This window comes from Podarcis tiliguerta, assembly GCF_965153285.1.
Source record: "Podarcis tiliguerta genome assembly, chromosome: W".
Taxonomy (NCBI): Eukaryota; Metazoa; Chordata; class Lepidosauria; order Squamata; family Lacertidae; genus Podarcis; species Podarcis tiliguerta.
The window spans coordinates 11,098,457-11,114,910 of NC_139552.1; the positions used below are offsets into that span (position 1 = coordinate 11,098,457).

General features: G+C 54.7%; 1 protein-coding gene across 1 annotated transcript in view; it reads right to left on the reverse strand.

The window, feature by feature from the left end:
• The window catches only part of LOC310668816 (spectrin alpha chain, non-erythrocytic 1-like), a gene marked incomplete at its 5' end in the record, with an annotated part of 66,474 nt that overhangs the window by 32,599 nt on the left and 17,421 nt on the right, over nt 1-16,454 (reverse strand). The window contains 4 exons of the mRNA XM_083422135.1: nt 1,093-1,205; nt 4,240-4,536; nt 7,794-8,003; nt 13,596-13,672. Coding sequence (XP_083278261.1) covers nt 1,093-1,205; nt 4,240-4,536; nt 7,794-8,003; nt 13,596-13,672 — 697 coding nt within the window. The remainder of the gene's footprint in view (nt 1-1,092; nt 1,206-4,239; nt 4,537-7,793; nt 8,004-13,595; nt 13,673-16,454) is intronic.

The following is a 16,454-nucleotide window of genomic DNA, read 5'->3' on the forward strand; positions in this document are numbered from 1 at the left end:
ACTACTACTACTACTACTACTCCACGCAAAACTAATCATAATTCCCTAACGGAGGAGAAACACAGGGGGAAACTGACGACACCTGGTTTCCTGGATAGAAAAAAGGTATTATTACTATTACTATTATTACTATAATCTATTATTACTGCTACTATTATCTATTATTACTATTACTATTACTATTACTATTATTATTATTATTATTCCACACAAAACTAATCGTAATTCCCCAATGGAGGAGAAACACAGGGAGAAATTGACGACACCTGGTTTCCTGGATAGAAAAAGGTATTATTATCATTATTTTTATTACTACTACTACTACTACTAGTACTATTAATATTAATATTCCACGCAAAACTAATTGTAATTCCCCAATGGAGGAGAAACACAGGGAGAAATTGATGACACCTGGTTTCCTGGATAGAAAAAGGTATTATTATCATTACTACTACTACTACTACTACTGTTGTTGTTGTTGTTGTTGTTCCACGCAAAACTAATCATAATAACTAATAATAACTAATCATATTATTATTACTATTACTATTATTACTATTATTTTCATTACTACTACTACTACTATTAATAGTATTATCTATTATTACTATTACTATTATTATTATTATTATTATTCCACGCAAAACTAATCATAATTCCCCAATGGAGGAGAAACACAGGGAGAAATTGATGACACCTGGTTTTCTGGATATAAAAATGTATTATCATTATTATTATTATTATTATTATTATTATTATTATTATTACTACTACTGCTGCTGCTGCTGCTACTACTACTATTATTCCACGCAAAACTAATCATAATAACTAATAATAACTAATCATATTATTATTGTTGTTTTGTTGTTGTTACTACTACTACTACTACTACTAACTATTATTACTATTACTATTATTATTACTATTACTACTACAACTATTATTCCACGTAAAACTAATCATAATTCCCTAATGGAGGAGAAACACAGGGAGAAATTGATGGTTTCCTGGATAGAAAAAGGTATTATTGCTATTACTATTACTATGACTATTACTACCTATTATTATTACTACTACTATTAATTATTATACCTGGTCTCCTGGATCCACTGGTGGAAGGCGTTGGCGTGCTGGGCAAACTCCTGGCGCAGCTTGTCGTTCTCCTCCTGGCGCCGCTGCTCCTTCTGCAGCTCCAGCTCCCGCTCCTAGGGGGCGGAAACCAATAGTAAGGTCGGGAAGCGGATCCGGAACCTTCCGGAACCCCGTCTCGAACCCGGCTCTGGGGCTTTGCAGAGTCTAGAACCTCATAGAACCTTCTGGAACCGTCTAGAACAGCCACTGACTTCCAACAGGGATGAGGATCTGGGGGATCTGGGAGTCTAGAACATCATAGAACCTTCTGGAACCTTCTGGAACAGCCGCTAACTTCCAACGGGGAAGGGGATCTGGGATTATGGGGATCTAGAGCCTCATAGAAGCTTCTGGAACTGTCTAGAACAGCCACTGACTTTCAACAGGGAAGGGGATCTGGGATTCTGGGGATCTAGAACCTTATAGAACCTGTTGGAACTTTCTGGAACTGTCTAGAACAGCCCCTAACTTCCAACAGGGATGGGGATCTGGGGGATCTGGGAGTCTGGAACCTTCTGAACTGTCTAGAACAGCCGCTAACTTCCAACAGGGAAGGGGATCTGGGAGTCTAGAACTTTCTGGAACCTTCTGAACTGTCTAGAACAGCCGCTAACTTCCAACAGGGAAGGGGATCTGGGGGAAATATGGGAGTCTAGAACCTTCTGAACTGTCTAGAACAGCCGCTAACTTCCAACAGGGAAGGGGATCTGGGAGTCTAGAACCTTCTGGAACCTTCTGGAACTGTCTAGAACAGCCTCTAACTTCCAACAGGGAAGGGGATCTGGGGGATCCGGGAGTCTAGAACCTTCTGGAACTGTCTAGAACAGCCGCTAACTTCCAACAGGGAAGGGGATCTGGGGGATCTGGGAGTATAGAACCTTCTGGAACTGTCTAGAACAGCCGTTAACTTCCAACAGGGAAGGGGATCTGGGGAATCTGGGAGTCTAGAACCTCATAGAACCTTCCCGAACCTTCCCAGAAGAGCCTAGAACGCGGGATCCACTACCTTGATGATCTTCTGCAGGTTCCACCAGCTCTAGAACCTTCTGAAATTTCCCAGAATGGCCGAGAACCTTCAACCCGGATGGGGAATTTCGGGATCCACTTTTAACAGGGGAGGGGATCTGGGGGGATCCGCTACCTTGATGATCTTCTGCAGGTTCCGCCAGGTCTCCTCCAGCGCCTCCATGGTGAACCAAGTGTTTGGGTTCAAGCCCCCCAAAGGAGCCTAGAACCTCCCAAAACTTTCCAGAACAGCCTAGAACTTCCGACAGGGAAGGGGATCTGGGATCCACTACCTTGATGATCTTCTGGAGGCTCTGCCAGCCACCCAGAAGGGAACCTAGAACCTTCCAGAACCTTCCCGAAACTTTCTAGAGCAGCCTAGAATGTGGGATCCACTACCTCAATGATCTTCTGGAGGCTCTGCCAGCCACCCAAAAGGGAACCTAGAACCTTCAAGAACCTCCTTCAAGATCAAGGAGATCTGGGATCCACTGCCTTGGTGAGCTTCTGGAGGTTCCACCACCTCTAGAACCTTCTAGAACCTTCTGAAACTTTCCAGAACGGCCTAGAACTTTCCACCTGGATGGGGAATCTCGGGATCCACTACCTTGATGATCTTCTGGAGGCTCTGCCAGCCAACCAGAAGGGAACCTAGAACCTCCGAGAACCTCCTGGAACCTCCCAAAACTCTCCAGAACCGCCTCTACCGACAAGGAAGGAGATCTGGGATCCGCTACCTTGATGATCTTTCTAGAACCGCCTAGAACTTTCGACAGCGAAGGGGATCGGGGGATCCCCTGGGGTGATCCACTACCTCAATGATCTTCTGGAGGTTCTGCCAGCCACCCAGAAGGGAACCTAGAACCTTCAGGAACCTTCTGAAACTTTCTAGAACCGTCTCTAACGTTTCGATCCGGGGATCCCGGGGAGATCCACTACCTTGATGATCTTCTGGAGGTTCCGCTAGAACTTCCCAACACGGGGATTCCCGGGAGTCTAGAACTTTCTAAAACTTCCCAGAACAGCCTAGAACTTCCGACAGGGAAGGGGATCTGGGGGGATCCGCTACCTTGATGATCTTCTGCAGGTTCCGCCAGGTCTCCTCCAGCGCCTCCATGGTGAACCACGTGTAGGGATTGGACGCCACCCGGAAGCTGCGGATCTGCCTCTCCAGCTCGGCCAATTGGTTGAAGTCGGCCTGGGCGGAGCTTAGGGAGGATCGAAACGATCCTTTCCGAAACTTTCCAGAACCGTCTCTAACTTCTGACAGGAAAGGGGATCTGGAGATTCCCAGGGAGTCAAGAACTTTCTAGAACCTCCTGAAGCTTTCCAGAACTATCTAGAACAGATCCATAGATTCCCCAGGACTCTAGAACCTTCCGAGACATTACAGAACTGTCTAGAACCGCCTCCAGCTTTTGACAGGGAAGGGGATCCACAGATTCCCGGGGAGTCTAGAACCTTCTAGAGCCTTCCAAAACTTTCCAGAAGGGGATTTGGGGATTTCCGGGGGAGATCCACTACCTTGATGATCTTCTGGAGGTTCTGGAACCCGGTGTACAGGTTCGAGGCCACATGGAAAAGAACCTAGAACCTTCCAGAACCTTCCAAAACTTTCCAAAACAGCTTATAACTTCATTGGTGGATCCCTGGGGAGATCTGCTACCTGCCAGGTCTAGAACCTTCCAGAACTTGGGGATTCCCGGGAGTCTAGCACCTTCTAGAACTTTCCAGAGCTTTCTGAAACTTTCCAGAATTTTCCAGAAGGGGATTCAGGGATCCTGGGGGAGATCCACTACCTTGATGGTTTTCTGGAGGTTCCGCCAGGTCTAGAACTTCTCAGAACCTGGGGATTCCCAGGAGTCTAGAACCTTCTAAAATTTTCCCGAACAGCTTAGAACCTCCAACAGGGAAGGGGATCTGGGGATCCACTCCCTTGATGATCTCCTGCAGGTTCCCCCAGGGGTTCGAGGCCACCCAGAAACAAACCTAGAACCTAGAACCTTCCAAAACCTTCTAGAACCGTCTCTTTTTGATTCGGGGATCCCGGGGAGATCCACCACCTAAACTTTCTAGAACAGCCTAGAATGTGGGATCCACTACCTTGATGATCTTCTGCAGGTTCCGCCAGGTCTCCTCCAGCGCCTCCATGGTGAACCAGGTGTAGGGATTGGACGCCACCCGGAAGCTGCGGATCTGCCTCTCCAGCTCGGCCAATTGGTTGAAGTCGGCCTGGGCGGAGCTTAAGGAGGATCTGAACGCGTCATGCGCCTCCCTCAGTGCCCGGATCTCCTCCAGGGAGTTGCAGCGCACGGGATCCGTGAGATCCTCTTCCGCGTTCTCGAACCAGCTGTTGAAGGCGGAGGCCTTCTTGGCGAAGGTGAGGAAGAGATCTTCCACCTGGGAAGGGGAGAATAATGATATTAATAAAGGATTAATAGCAATAATGATGATGATAATGATAATATTAATAAATTATTATTATTATTATTATTATTATTATTATTATTATTATTATTATTAATCTCCACCTAATGATATTAATAAAAGATTCATAGTAATAATGAGAATGAGAATGAGAATAACGGATTAATAATAATAATAATAAATGATTAATAATAATAATAATGAGAATGAGAATAATAATAAATGATTAATAATAATAATAATCTCCACCTAATAATATTAATAAATGGTTAATAGTAATAATGAGAATGACAATAATAAATGAGTAATAATAATAATAATAATAATCTCCACGTAATGATATTAATACATGATTAATAGTAATAATGAGAATGAGAATAATAATAATAGTAAATGATTAATAAGAATAATAAATGATTAGTAATAATAATAATCATAATAATAATAATCTCCACCAAATAATATTATTAAATGATTAATAGTAATAATGAGAATGAGAATAATAATATTGGGATCCTATGGGTCCCAACCTGCCCCCTTTTTCTCCCCACTGAAGCCCCGCCCACCTTCCAGAAGCTCCTCCTTCTCTTTTCTATGGGTCCCACCCCGCCCCCTTTTTCTCCCCACGGCAACCGATTTCCTATGGGTCCCGGCCTCTGCCCCACATATTCTACAACCCCCCCTCCTCTGCCCCACATATTCCATATTCCCACATATTTCCTATGGGTCCTACCCTCTTTTTTCTATGGGTCCTGCCCCCTTTTTCCTATGGGTCCAGCCCCACGGAAGCCCCGCCCACCTTCCGGAAGTGTTCCTGGGCTTCCAGGCGCTTCTTCTATGGGTCCCAACTTGCCCCCTATGGGTCCCATGCGCTTCTATTTCCTATGGGTCCACCCCCTTTTTTCTATGGGTCCTGCCCCCTTTCTGCCCCACGGAAGCCCCGCCCACCTTCCGGAAGTGTTCCTGGGCTTCCAGAAGCTTCTTCTATGGGTCCCAACCTGCCCCCTATGGGTCCCATGCGCTTCTATTTCCTATGGCTCCTGCCCTATTTTTTCCTATGGGTCCTGCCCCCTTTCTTCCCCCCACTGCCCCACGGAAGCCCCGCCCACCTTCTGGAAGTGTTCCTGGGCTTCCAGGCGCTTCTTCTTCTATTTCCTATAGGTCCTACCCCCTTTTTTCTATGGGTCCTGCCCCCTTTCTCCCCCCCTGCCCCATGGGCAGTGTTCCTTTCTCCCCCCTTTTCCTCCCCACTGAAGCCCCACCCCCTTCCTCCCCACTGAAGCCCCGCCCCCTTTCCATTCCCTATGGGTCCCAGGCGCTTCTTCTATTTCCTATGGTTCCTGCCCCCTTTTTTCTATGGGTCCTGCCCCCCCCACAGAAGCCCCGCCCCCTTTCTATTTCCTATAGGTCCCAACCTGCCCCCAGGTGCTTCTTCTATTTCCTATAGGTCCTACCCCCTTTTTTCTATGGGTCCCGCCCCCTTTTTTCTATGGGTCCCACCCCACTTTTTTCTATGGGTCCTGCCCCACCTTCCGGAAGTGTTCCTGGGCTTCCCAACCTGCCCCCTTTTCCTCCCCACAGAAGCCCCGCCCCTTTTCCATTCCCTATGGGTCCCAGGCACTTCTTCTATTTCCTATGGTTCCTGCCCCCTTTTTTCTATGGGTCCTGCCCCCCACAGAAGCCCCGCCCCCTTTCTATTTCCTATAGGTCCCAACCTGCCCCCAGGCGCTTCTTCTATTTCCTATGGGTCCCAGGCGCTTCTTCTATTTCTTGCCCCCTTTTTTCTATGGGTCCCGCCCCCTTTTTCCTATGGGTCCCGTCCCACCTTCCGGAAGTGTTCCTGGGCTTCCAGAAGCTTCTTCTTCCGGGCGGCCGAGCCGGCCAGCAATTGGTTCCAGCGCTTCGTCAGGGAGGCGTGTCCCCCTTTCCTCCCCACTGAAGCCCCGCCCCTTTCTCTGCCCCACGGAAGCCCCGCCCACCTTCCGGAAGCTTCCTCTCCTATTTCCTATGGGTCCCAGCCTGCCCCACGGAAGCCCCGCCCACCTTCCGGAAGCTTCTTCTATTTCCTATGGGTCCCAACCTGCCCCCTCCTCTGCCCCACATATTCCAGGAGAGAAACAGAACAGCCTCCAGACCCGAACCCCCTCCCCCCCAACCCATTTCCTATGGGTCCAGACTTGCCCCCTTTTTCTCCCCACTGCCCAGGCTGCCCCGAACCCAGACCTACCCCCTTGTTCTCCCCACTGAAGCCCCACCCAAAACCCGCAGCTTGTTCTCCCCACTGAAGCCCCGCCCACAACCTGCCCCCTTTTCTCCCCACTGAAGCCCCGCCCCCTTTCTCTGCCCCACGGAAGCCCCTTTCCATGTCCTATGGGTCCCGACCTGCCCCCTTTTCTCCCCACTGAAGCCCCACCCCCTTTTCCCTCCCCACAGAAGCCTCGCCCCTTTCCATTTCCTATGGGTCCCCACCTGCCCCCTTTCCCCCTGCCCCACGGAAGCCCCGCCCACCTTCCAGAAGTGTTTCCGGGCTTCCAGAAGCTTCTTCTATGGGTCCCAACCTGCCCCCTATGGGTCCCATGCGCTTCTTCTATTTCCTATAGGTCCTACCCCATTTTTCTATGGGTCCTGCCCCCTTTTTTCTATGGGTCCCGCCCCACCTTCCGGAAGCATTCCTGGGCTTCCAGGTGCTTCTTCTATAGGTCCCAACCTGCCCCCTATGGGTCCCATGCGCTTCTGCTATTTCCTATGGGTCCCACCCCCTTTTTTCTATGGGTCCTGCCCCACAGAAGCCCCGCCCACCTTCCAGAAGTGTTCCTTTCTCCCCCCTTTTCCTCCCCACAGATGCCCCACCCCCTTTCCATTTCCTATGGGTCCCAGGCATTTCTTCTATTTCCTATGGGTCCTGCCCCCTTTTTTCTATGGGTCCTGCCCCACGGAAGCCCTCCCACCTTCCGGAAGCGTTCCTGAGCTTGCAGAAGCTTCCAGAAGCAGCTTCTTCTATTTCCTATGGGTCCCAACCTGCCCCCTTTTTCTCCCCACTGAAGCCCCGCCCCCTTTCCATTTCCTATGGGTCTCAACCTGCCCCCTTTCCCTCTTCCCCCCTGCCCCACGGAAGCTCCGCCCACCTTCCAGAAGTGTTCCTGGGCTTCCCAACCTTTTCTCCCCACTGAAGCCCCACTCCCTTTCCTATGGGTCCTGCCCCCTTTCTGCCCCACGGAAGCCCCGCCCACCTTCCGGAAGTGTTCCTGGGCTTCCAGAAGCTTCTTCTTCCGGGCGGCCGAGCCGGCCAGCAATTGGTTCCAGCGCTTCGTCAGGGAGGCGTGTCTCGCCTCGATGGCTTTCGATTGGACGTGGCGGGCGGCCAATAGCTGCTCTTTCAGGGCGGCGATGTTGGAGATCCCTTCCTGCTGGAAAGCCTGCAGGCCGGCGTCAAAGGTCTCCTGGTTGGGGGGCAGGAAAAGTGGGGCAGGGGTTAAAATGGTGTGGGGCGCAGGTTGGGATTGTGTGGGGAGAATTCTGGGGGGCGCGGGTTCGTATTGTGTGGGGTGAGTTCTGTGGGGTGCGGGATCAAGGGGTCCGGCTCCGCCCACACGGATAGAGGGAGGAGAGTCAAAGGTCTCCTGGTTGGGGGGCAGGAAAAGTGGGGCAGGGGTTAGAATTATGTGGGGCGCAGGTTGGGATTGTGTGGGGTGGGAGAGGGGAGTGGGTTCAAATTGTGTGGGGCAGGAAGCTCCACACATGGATCGAGGGAGGAGAGTCAGGGTTGGGGGGCAGGAAAAGTGGGGCAGGGGTTCGGGTTATGTGGGGCACAGGTTTGAATCGTGTGGGGTGGGAGGCTCCGCCCACCCGGGTCAAGGGGTCCGGCTCCACCCACAGGGATTGAGGGGCAGAAAAAGTGGGGCAGGGGTTTGGGTTAGGTGGGGAGAAGGTTGGAATTGTGTGGGGCAGGAGGCGGGTCAAGGGAGGAGAGGCAGGGTTTCCTGGTTGGGGGGCAGGAAAAGTGGGGCAAGGGTTAATATTATGTGGGGCAGGAAGCTCCAAACAGCGGGATTAAGGCGTCAAAGGTCTCCTGGTTGGGGGGCAGGAAAAGTGGGGCAGGTTGGAATTGTGTGGGGTGAGAAGGTCCGCCCACCCAGATTGAATTCCATGGGGCAGGAAACTGCGAAGAGCGGGATTAAGGCGTCAAAGGTTTCCTGGTTGGGGGGCAGGAAAAGTGGGGCAGGTTAGGTGGGGAGAAGGTTGGAATTGTGTGGGGTGAGAAGCTCCGCCCACCTGGATCGATGGGTCAGGGGAGCGAAGGTTTGCTGGTTGGGGGGCAGAAAAAGTGGGGCAAGGGTTTGGGTTATGTGGGGCGCATGTTGGAATTGTGTGGGGTGGGAGGCTCCGCCCACATGGATCAAGGGGTCCGGCTCCACCCACAGGGATTTGGGTTATGTGGGGCAGGGGTTCGGGTTATGTGGGGCGCAGGTTTGAATTGTGTGGGACAAGAGGCTCTGCCACCCGGCTCAAGGGAGAGTCAGGGTTGGGGGCAGAAAAAGTGGGGCAAGGGTTCGGGTTACGTGGGGAGAATTCTGTAGGGCGCGGGTTTGAATTCTGTGGGGCCAATTCTGTGGGGCGCGGGTTGGAATTCCTTATGGGCGCAGGTTCAGATTCTGTGGGGTCAAAGGTTTCCTGGTTGGGGGGCAGGAAAAGTGGGGCAGGGGTTAAAATTCTGTGGGGCGCAGGTTGGGATTGTGTGGGGCGGGAGGCTCCGCCCACCCGGATCAAGGGGTCCGGCTCCGCCCACACGGATCGGGAGAGGGTTCAGATTATGTGGGGCAGGAAGCTCCACCCACTGGGATTGAGGGGTCAGGGGAGCGGGTTCAAATTCCATGGGGCAAGAAGCTCTGCCCCCCACTTGGGGGTCAGGCTTAGGGGTCAGCTGTTTGGTCAGCAGGATCTGGAAAGCCTGCAGGCTGGCGTCAAAGGTCTCCTGGTTGGGGGGCAGGAAAAGTGGGGCAGGGGTTAAAATTGTGTGGGGCGGGAGGCTCCACCCACCCAGATTGAGGGAGGCGTCAGGGTCAGGGGAGTGGGTTTGAATTCTGTGGGGCAGGTCTCCTGGTTGGGGGGCAGGAAAAGTGGGGCAGGGGTTCAGGTTATGTGGGGCAGGAAGCGTCATTAAGGCGTCAAAGGTTTCCTGGTTGGGGGGCAGGAAAAGTGGGGCAGGGGGTCAGGTTATGTGGGGCGCAGGTTTGAATCCTGTGGGGCAAGAAGCTCCACCCATCAGGGGAGGGGAAAGCAGTTGGAAGTTTCCTGGTTGGGGGGCAGAAATGTGGGGCAAGGGTTCGGATTGTGTGGGGCAGGAAGCGCTGAACACTGGGATTGAGGGGTCAGGTGTGGGGTGCTGTGGGGCAGGAAGCTCCGCCCACCCAGCGGGATCAGTCAGGAAAAGTGGGGCGCGGGTTTGGGATATGTGGGGCAGTGAGCTCTTCCCACCCACCCAGGTTGGGGTCAGGGGAGTGGGTCTGAATTCTGTGGGGCAGGAAGGTCCACCCCCCAGGATTGAGGGGTCAGGGGATGGAGTGGTGTGGGGCAGGAAGCTCCGCCCACCAGGATCGAATTCTGTGGGGCGGCAATGTTGGAGATCCCTTCCTGCTGGAAAGCCTGCAGGCCGGCGTCAAAGATCTCCTGGTTGGGGGGCAGGAAAAGGGGGGCAGGTTAGGGGGTGAGAGGTCTGTGGGGCAGGGGTTAAAATTATGTGGGGCGCAGGTTCGGATTGTGTGGGGTGAGAAGCTCCGCCCACCAGGATCAATGGGTCAGGGGAGCGAAGGTCTCCTGGTTGGGGGGCAGGAAAAGTGGGGCAGGGGTTCGGGTTATGTGGGGCAAGTTCTGTGGGGTGCAGGTTGGGATTGTGTGGGGCAGGAGCCTCCGCCCACCCAGATTGAGAGGTCAAAGGTTTCCTGCTTGGGGGGCAGAATGTGGGGCAGAGGTTCAAATTCTGTGGGGCGCGGGTTGGAATTCTGTGGGGAGAATTCTGTGGGTTCGTATTGTGTGGGGCAAATTCTGTGGGGCGCAGGTTGGAATTCCTTGGGGCGCGGGTTCGGATCGTGTGGGGAGAATTCTGTGGGGCGCGGATTGAGAGGTCAGATCCCTTCCTGCTGGAAAGCCTGCAGGCCGGCGTCAAAGGTCTCCTGGTTGGCGGTCAGGAAAAGGGGGGCAGGGGTTAAAATTGTGTGGGGCGGGAAGCTCCGAACAGCGGGATCAAGGGGTCAGGGGAGGGATCAGGGGAGGGGGTTTGGATGATGTGGGGCAGGAGACTCCAAACAGCGGGATTGAGGGGTCAGGAGTGGGGTGCTGTGGGGCAGGAAGCTCCGCCCACCCAGATGCAATTCTGTGGGGCTAGAAGCTCCACCCATCAGGGGAGGGGGCAGGGGTTGGAGGTTTCCTGGTTGGGGGGCAGAAAGTGGGGCACGGGTTCGGGTTACGTGGGGCGAATTCTGTGGGGCACGGGTTGGAATTCTGTGGGGAGAATTCCGTGGGGCGTGGGTTGGAATTCCTTGGGGCGCGGGTTCGGATTATGTGGGGAGAATTCTGTGGGGCGCGGGTTCAAAAGGCCGGCGTCACAAGTCTCCTGGTTGGGGGTAGGAAAAGTGGGGCAGGTTATGGGGGGCGCAGGTTGGGATTGTGTGGGGCGGGAGGCTCCGCCCAAACGGATCAAGGGGTCCGGCGCCGCCCACCCGGGTCAAGGGAGGAGAGTCAGGGCTGGGGGGCAGAAGAAGTGGGGCAGGGGTTCGGGTTACGTGGGGAGAATTCTGTGGGGCGCGGCTTGGAATTCTGTGGGGCCAATTCTGTGGGGCGCAGGTTAGAATTCCTCAGGGCGCGGTTTCGGATTATGTGGGGAGAATTCTGTGGGGCGCAGGTTCAGATTGTGTGGAGCGAATTCTGTGGGGCAGGAAGCTCCGCCCACCCAGATGGGGGTCAGAGGGTGGGTTTGAATTCCATGGGGCGAGAAGCTCCACCCACCTGCATGACGCGAGTGGGTTTGAATTATGTGGGGCAGGAAGCTCCGTCCATCAGGAGAGGGGTAAGGGGAGTGGGTTGGAATTCTGTGGGGCAGGAAGCTCTGCCCACCCGGATTGAGGGGTCAGGGGTTGGAATCCTGTGGGGCAGGAAGCTCTGCCAACCCGGATTGAGAGGTCAAAAGTTTCCTGGTTGGGGGGCAGGAAAAGTGGGGCAGGTTATGGGGGTAGAAGTCTGTGGGGCGCAGGTTGGAATAGTGTGGGGCAAGAGAGGGGAGTGGGTTCAAATTGTGTGGGGCAGGAAGTTCCACCCACCTGGATTGGGGTCAGGGGAGTCAGGGTCAGGGTTTCCTGGTTGGGGGGCAGAAAGTGGGGCAAGGGTTCGGATTGTGTGGGGCGGGAGGCTCCGAACAGCGGGTTCGGATGCCATGGGGCAGGAAGCTCCGCCCACCCGGATGAGGGAGAGGGGAGTGGGTTTGAATTCTGTGGGGCAAGAAGCTCCGCCCACCTGGACCGGGGTCAAGGATTGGAATCCTGTGGGGCAGGAAGCTCTGCCCACCCGGATTGAGAGGTCAAAGGTTTCCTGGTTGGGGGGCAGAATGTGGGGCAGAGGTTCAAATTCTGTGGGGCGCAGGTTCGTTGGAATTCTGTGGGGCGCAGGTTCGTATTGTGTGGGGCGAATTCTGTGGGGCACAGGTTGGAATTCTGTGGGGCAGGAGGCTCCGCCCACCCAGATTGAATTCCATGGGACGAGAAGCTCCGCCCACCCGGATCAATGGGTCAGGGTTTCCTGGTTGGGGGGCAGGTTAGGTGGGGAGAAGTCTGTGGGGCGCAGGTTGGAATTCTGTGGGGCAGGAAGCTCCGCCCACACGGATTGAAGGAGGAGAGTCCGCCCACCCAGATAGGGGTCAGGGGTTGGGATCCTATGGGGCAAGAAGCTCTGCCCCCCACTTAGGGGTCAGGGTTAGGGGAGCGGGTTAAAATCCCAGATTGGGGTCAGGCTGGAATTCCGTGGGGCAAGAAGCTCCCCCCACCCACCCAGATAGGGGTCAGGGTTTTTGAATCCTATGGGGCAAGATGCTCCGCCCCCCACTTGGGGGGCAGAGTTAGGGGTCACCTGTTTGGTCAGCAGTGTCAGGGGAATGGGTTGGAATTCTGTGGGGCAGGAAGCTCCACCCACCAGGATCGAATTCTGTGGGGCAAGGAGCTCCACCCACCCCACTTAGGGGTCAGGGTTAGGGGGCGGCTTCAAATCCCAGATTGGGGTCAGGGGGCGGGTTCGAATTCTGTGGGGTGAAGCTTCGCCCACCCGGATTGAGGGGTTTATGTGGGGCGGGAGGCTGCGAACAGCAGGATTGAGGGGTCAGGGGTTGGAGTGCTGTGGGGCAGGAAGCTCCGCCCACCCAGATTGAATCCTATGAGGCAGTGAAGCTCCGCCCCTGGATTGGGGTCAGGGAAGCGGGTCCGAATCCTATGGGGCAGCGAAGCTCTGCCCACCCAGATCAGGCTTTCGAATTCTGTGGGGCACCCCACTTAGGGGTCAGGCTTAGGGGGTTGAGGGCTGTGGGGCAAGAGGCTCCGCCCACCCAGATCAAATTCCATGGGGCAAGAAACTCCGCCCACCCAGATAGGGGTCAGGGGTTGGAATCCTGTGGGGCTAGAAGCTCCACCCACTGGGATTGAGGGGTCAGGGGAGCGGGTTCAAATCCCATGGGGCAAGAAGCTCCGCCCCCACTTAGGGGTCAGGGATTGGAATCCTGTGGGGCTAGAAGCTCCGCCCCCCACTTGGGGGTCAGGGTTAGGGGGCGGGCTCAAATCCCAGATTGGGGTCAGGGTTTCCAATTCAGTGGGGCACCCCACTTAGGGGTCAGGGTTAGGGGGTTGAGGGCTGTGGGGCAAGAGCCCCCGCCCACCCAGATCCAATTCCATGGGGCAAGAAGCTCCGCCCACCTGGATTGGGGTCAGGGGAGCGGGTTCAAATTCCATGGGGCAAGAAGCTCCGCCCCACACTTGGGGGGCAGACTTAGGGGTCACCTGTTTGGTCAGCAGAGTCTGGACAGAAGAAAGATCCCGGCCGTAATCGTCCGTCTTCAGGCTGTTCTCTTTCTCCCCTAGGATATGTGGGGCAGAGAAGTGGGGCAGGGTTAGTGTGGGTCCGGGGCAGGCGATTCAGTGGGGCAGAACCAAACCTTGACCCCTAAGCTAAGCCTAGCATTGAGTCCTGACCCACAACTAGTATTGACCCCTAAGCCAAGCCTAGGACTGACCCCTAAGCTTGACCCCTAACCCTGACCTACAACTAGTAGTGACCCCTAAGCCAAGCCTGGCACTGACCCCTAACCTGGACCCCTAACCCTGACCCACACCTAGCATTGACCCCTAAGCCAAGCCTAGCACTGACCCCTAAGCTTGACCCCTAACCCTGACCCACACCTAGTATTGACCCCTAAGCCAAGCCTAGCACTGACCCCTAACCTTGACCCCTAACCCTGACCCACACCTAGCATTGACCTCTAGGCCAAGCCTAGCACTGACCCCTAACCCTGACCCCTAACCCACACCTAGCATTGACTCCTGACCCACACATAGTATTGACCCCTAAGCCAAGCCTAGCACTGACCCCTAACCTTGACCCCTAACCCTGACCCACACCTAGTATTGACCCCTAAGCCAAGCCTAGCACTGACCCCTAACCTTGACCCCTAAGCCTGACCCACACCTAGCATTGACCCCTAAGTCAACCCTAGAACTGACCCCTAACCTTGACCCCTAACCCTGACCCACACCTAGCATTGAGTCCTGACCCACAGATAGTATTGACCCCTAAGCCAAGCCTAGCACTGTCCCCTAACCCTGACCCCTAACCCTGACCCACACCTAGTATTGACCCCTAAGCCAAGCCTAGCACTGACCCCTAATCTTGACCCCTAAGCCTGACCCACACATTACTATTGACCCCAAAGCCAAGCCTAGCACTGACCCCTAACCTTGACCCCTAAGCCTGACCCACACCTAGTATTGACCCCTAACCAAACCCTAACATTGACCCCTAACCCAACCCAAGCATTGACCCCTAACACTATTCCTCACCCAACCCCAACCCTAGTATTGACCCCTAACCCTGACCCCTAACCCAAGCCTAGCACTGACCCCCAACCCCTAACCCTAACCCAACCCTAGGATTGACCCCTAACCATGACCCAACCCTAGGATTGACCCCTAACCATGACCCAACCCTAGCCCTGACCCCTAACCCTCACCCAACCCTACCCCTGACCCCTAACCCTGACCCCTAACCCACACCCAACCCTAACCCAACCCTACCCCTGACCCCTAACCCAACCCTGACATTGACCCCTAACCCTAACCCACACCCAACCCTACCCCTGACCCCTAACCCTAACCCAACCCTACCCCAAACCCACCCCTACCCCTGACCCCTAACCCAACCCTACCCTGGCCCCTACCCCTGACCCCTACCCCTGACCCCTAAACATAACACAGCCCTATCCCTGACCCCTAACCCTGACCCCTAACCCTAACCCAACCCTATCCCTGACCCCTAACCCTAACACAACCCTACCCCTGACCCCTAACCCTAACACAACCCTACCCCTGACCCCTAACCCTACACAACCCTACCCCTGACCCCTAACCCTAACACAACCCTACCCCTGACCCCTAACCCTAACACAACCCTACCCCTGACCCCTAACCCTACACAACCCTACCCCTGACCCCTAACCCTAACACAACCCTACCCCTGACCCCTAACCCTAACACAACCCTACCCCTGACCCCTAACCCTAACCCAACCCTAACCCTGACCCCTAACCATAACCCTAGCCCTGACCCCTAACCCAACCCCTGACCCCTAACCATAACCCTAGCCCTGACCCCTAACCCTGACCCTATTCCTAACCCAACCCCTGACCCCTAATCCAACCCTAGCACGGACCCCCAACCCCTCACCCCCCCTAGCATTGACCCCTAACCCTAACCCAAGCCTAGCGCTGACCCCTAACCCTATTCCTACCCCCAACCCAACCCTAGCCCTGACCCCTAACCCTAGCCCAACCCTAGGATTGACCCCTAACCCTAACCCAACCCTACCCCTGACCCCTATCCCAACCCTAGCATTGACCCCTAACCCAACCCTACCCCTGACCCCTAACCCACACCCAACCCTACGCCGGACCCCTAACCCACACCCAACCCTAGCACTGACCCCTAACCCAAACCCAACCCCTACCGCTGATCCCTAGCCTACACCCAAACCTATCCCTGACCCCTAACCCTATTCCTAACCCTAACCCAACCCTAGCACTGACCCCTAACCCAACCCTATCCCTGACCCCTAACCCAACCCTATCCCTGACCCTTCACCCACCCCTACCCCTGCCCCCTAACCCAACCCTATCCCTGACCCCTAACCCTGACCCCTAACCCTGTCCCCTAAGCCTATCCCTGACCCCTAACCCAACCCTATCCCTGACCCCTAATCCTCACCCAACTCTACCCCTGACCCACACCCAAGCCTACCCCTGACCCCTAACCCTAACCCACACCCAACCCTACCAATGACGCCTTAACCCACACCCACCCCTACCCCTGACCCCTAACCCACACCCAACCCTACCCGACCCCTAACCCTAACCCAACCCTATCCCTGACCCCTAACCCTATCCCTGACCCCTAACCCAACCCTATCCCTGACCCCTAACCCCTAACCCCTAACCCAACCCTATCCCTGACCCCTAACCCAACCCTAACCCCTAACCCAACCCTAGCATTGACCCCTAACCCAAGCCTAGCACTGACCCCTAACTTACACCCAACCCTACCCCTAACCCACCCCTACCCCTGACCCCTAACCCAATCCTAGCATTGACC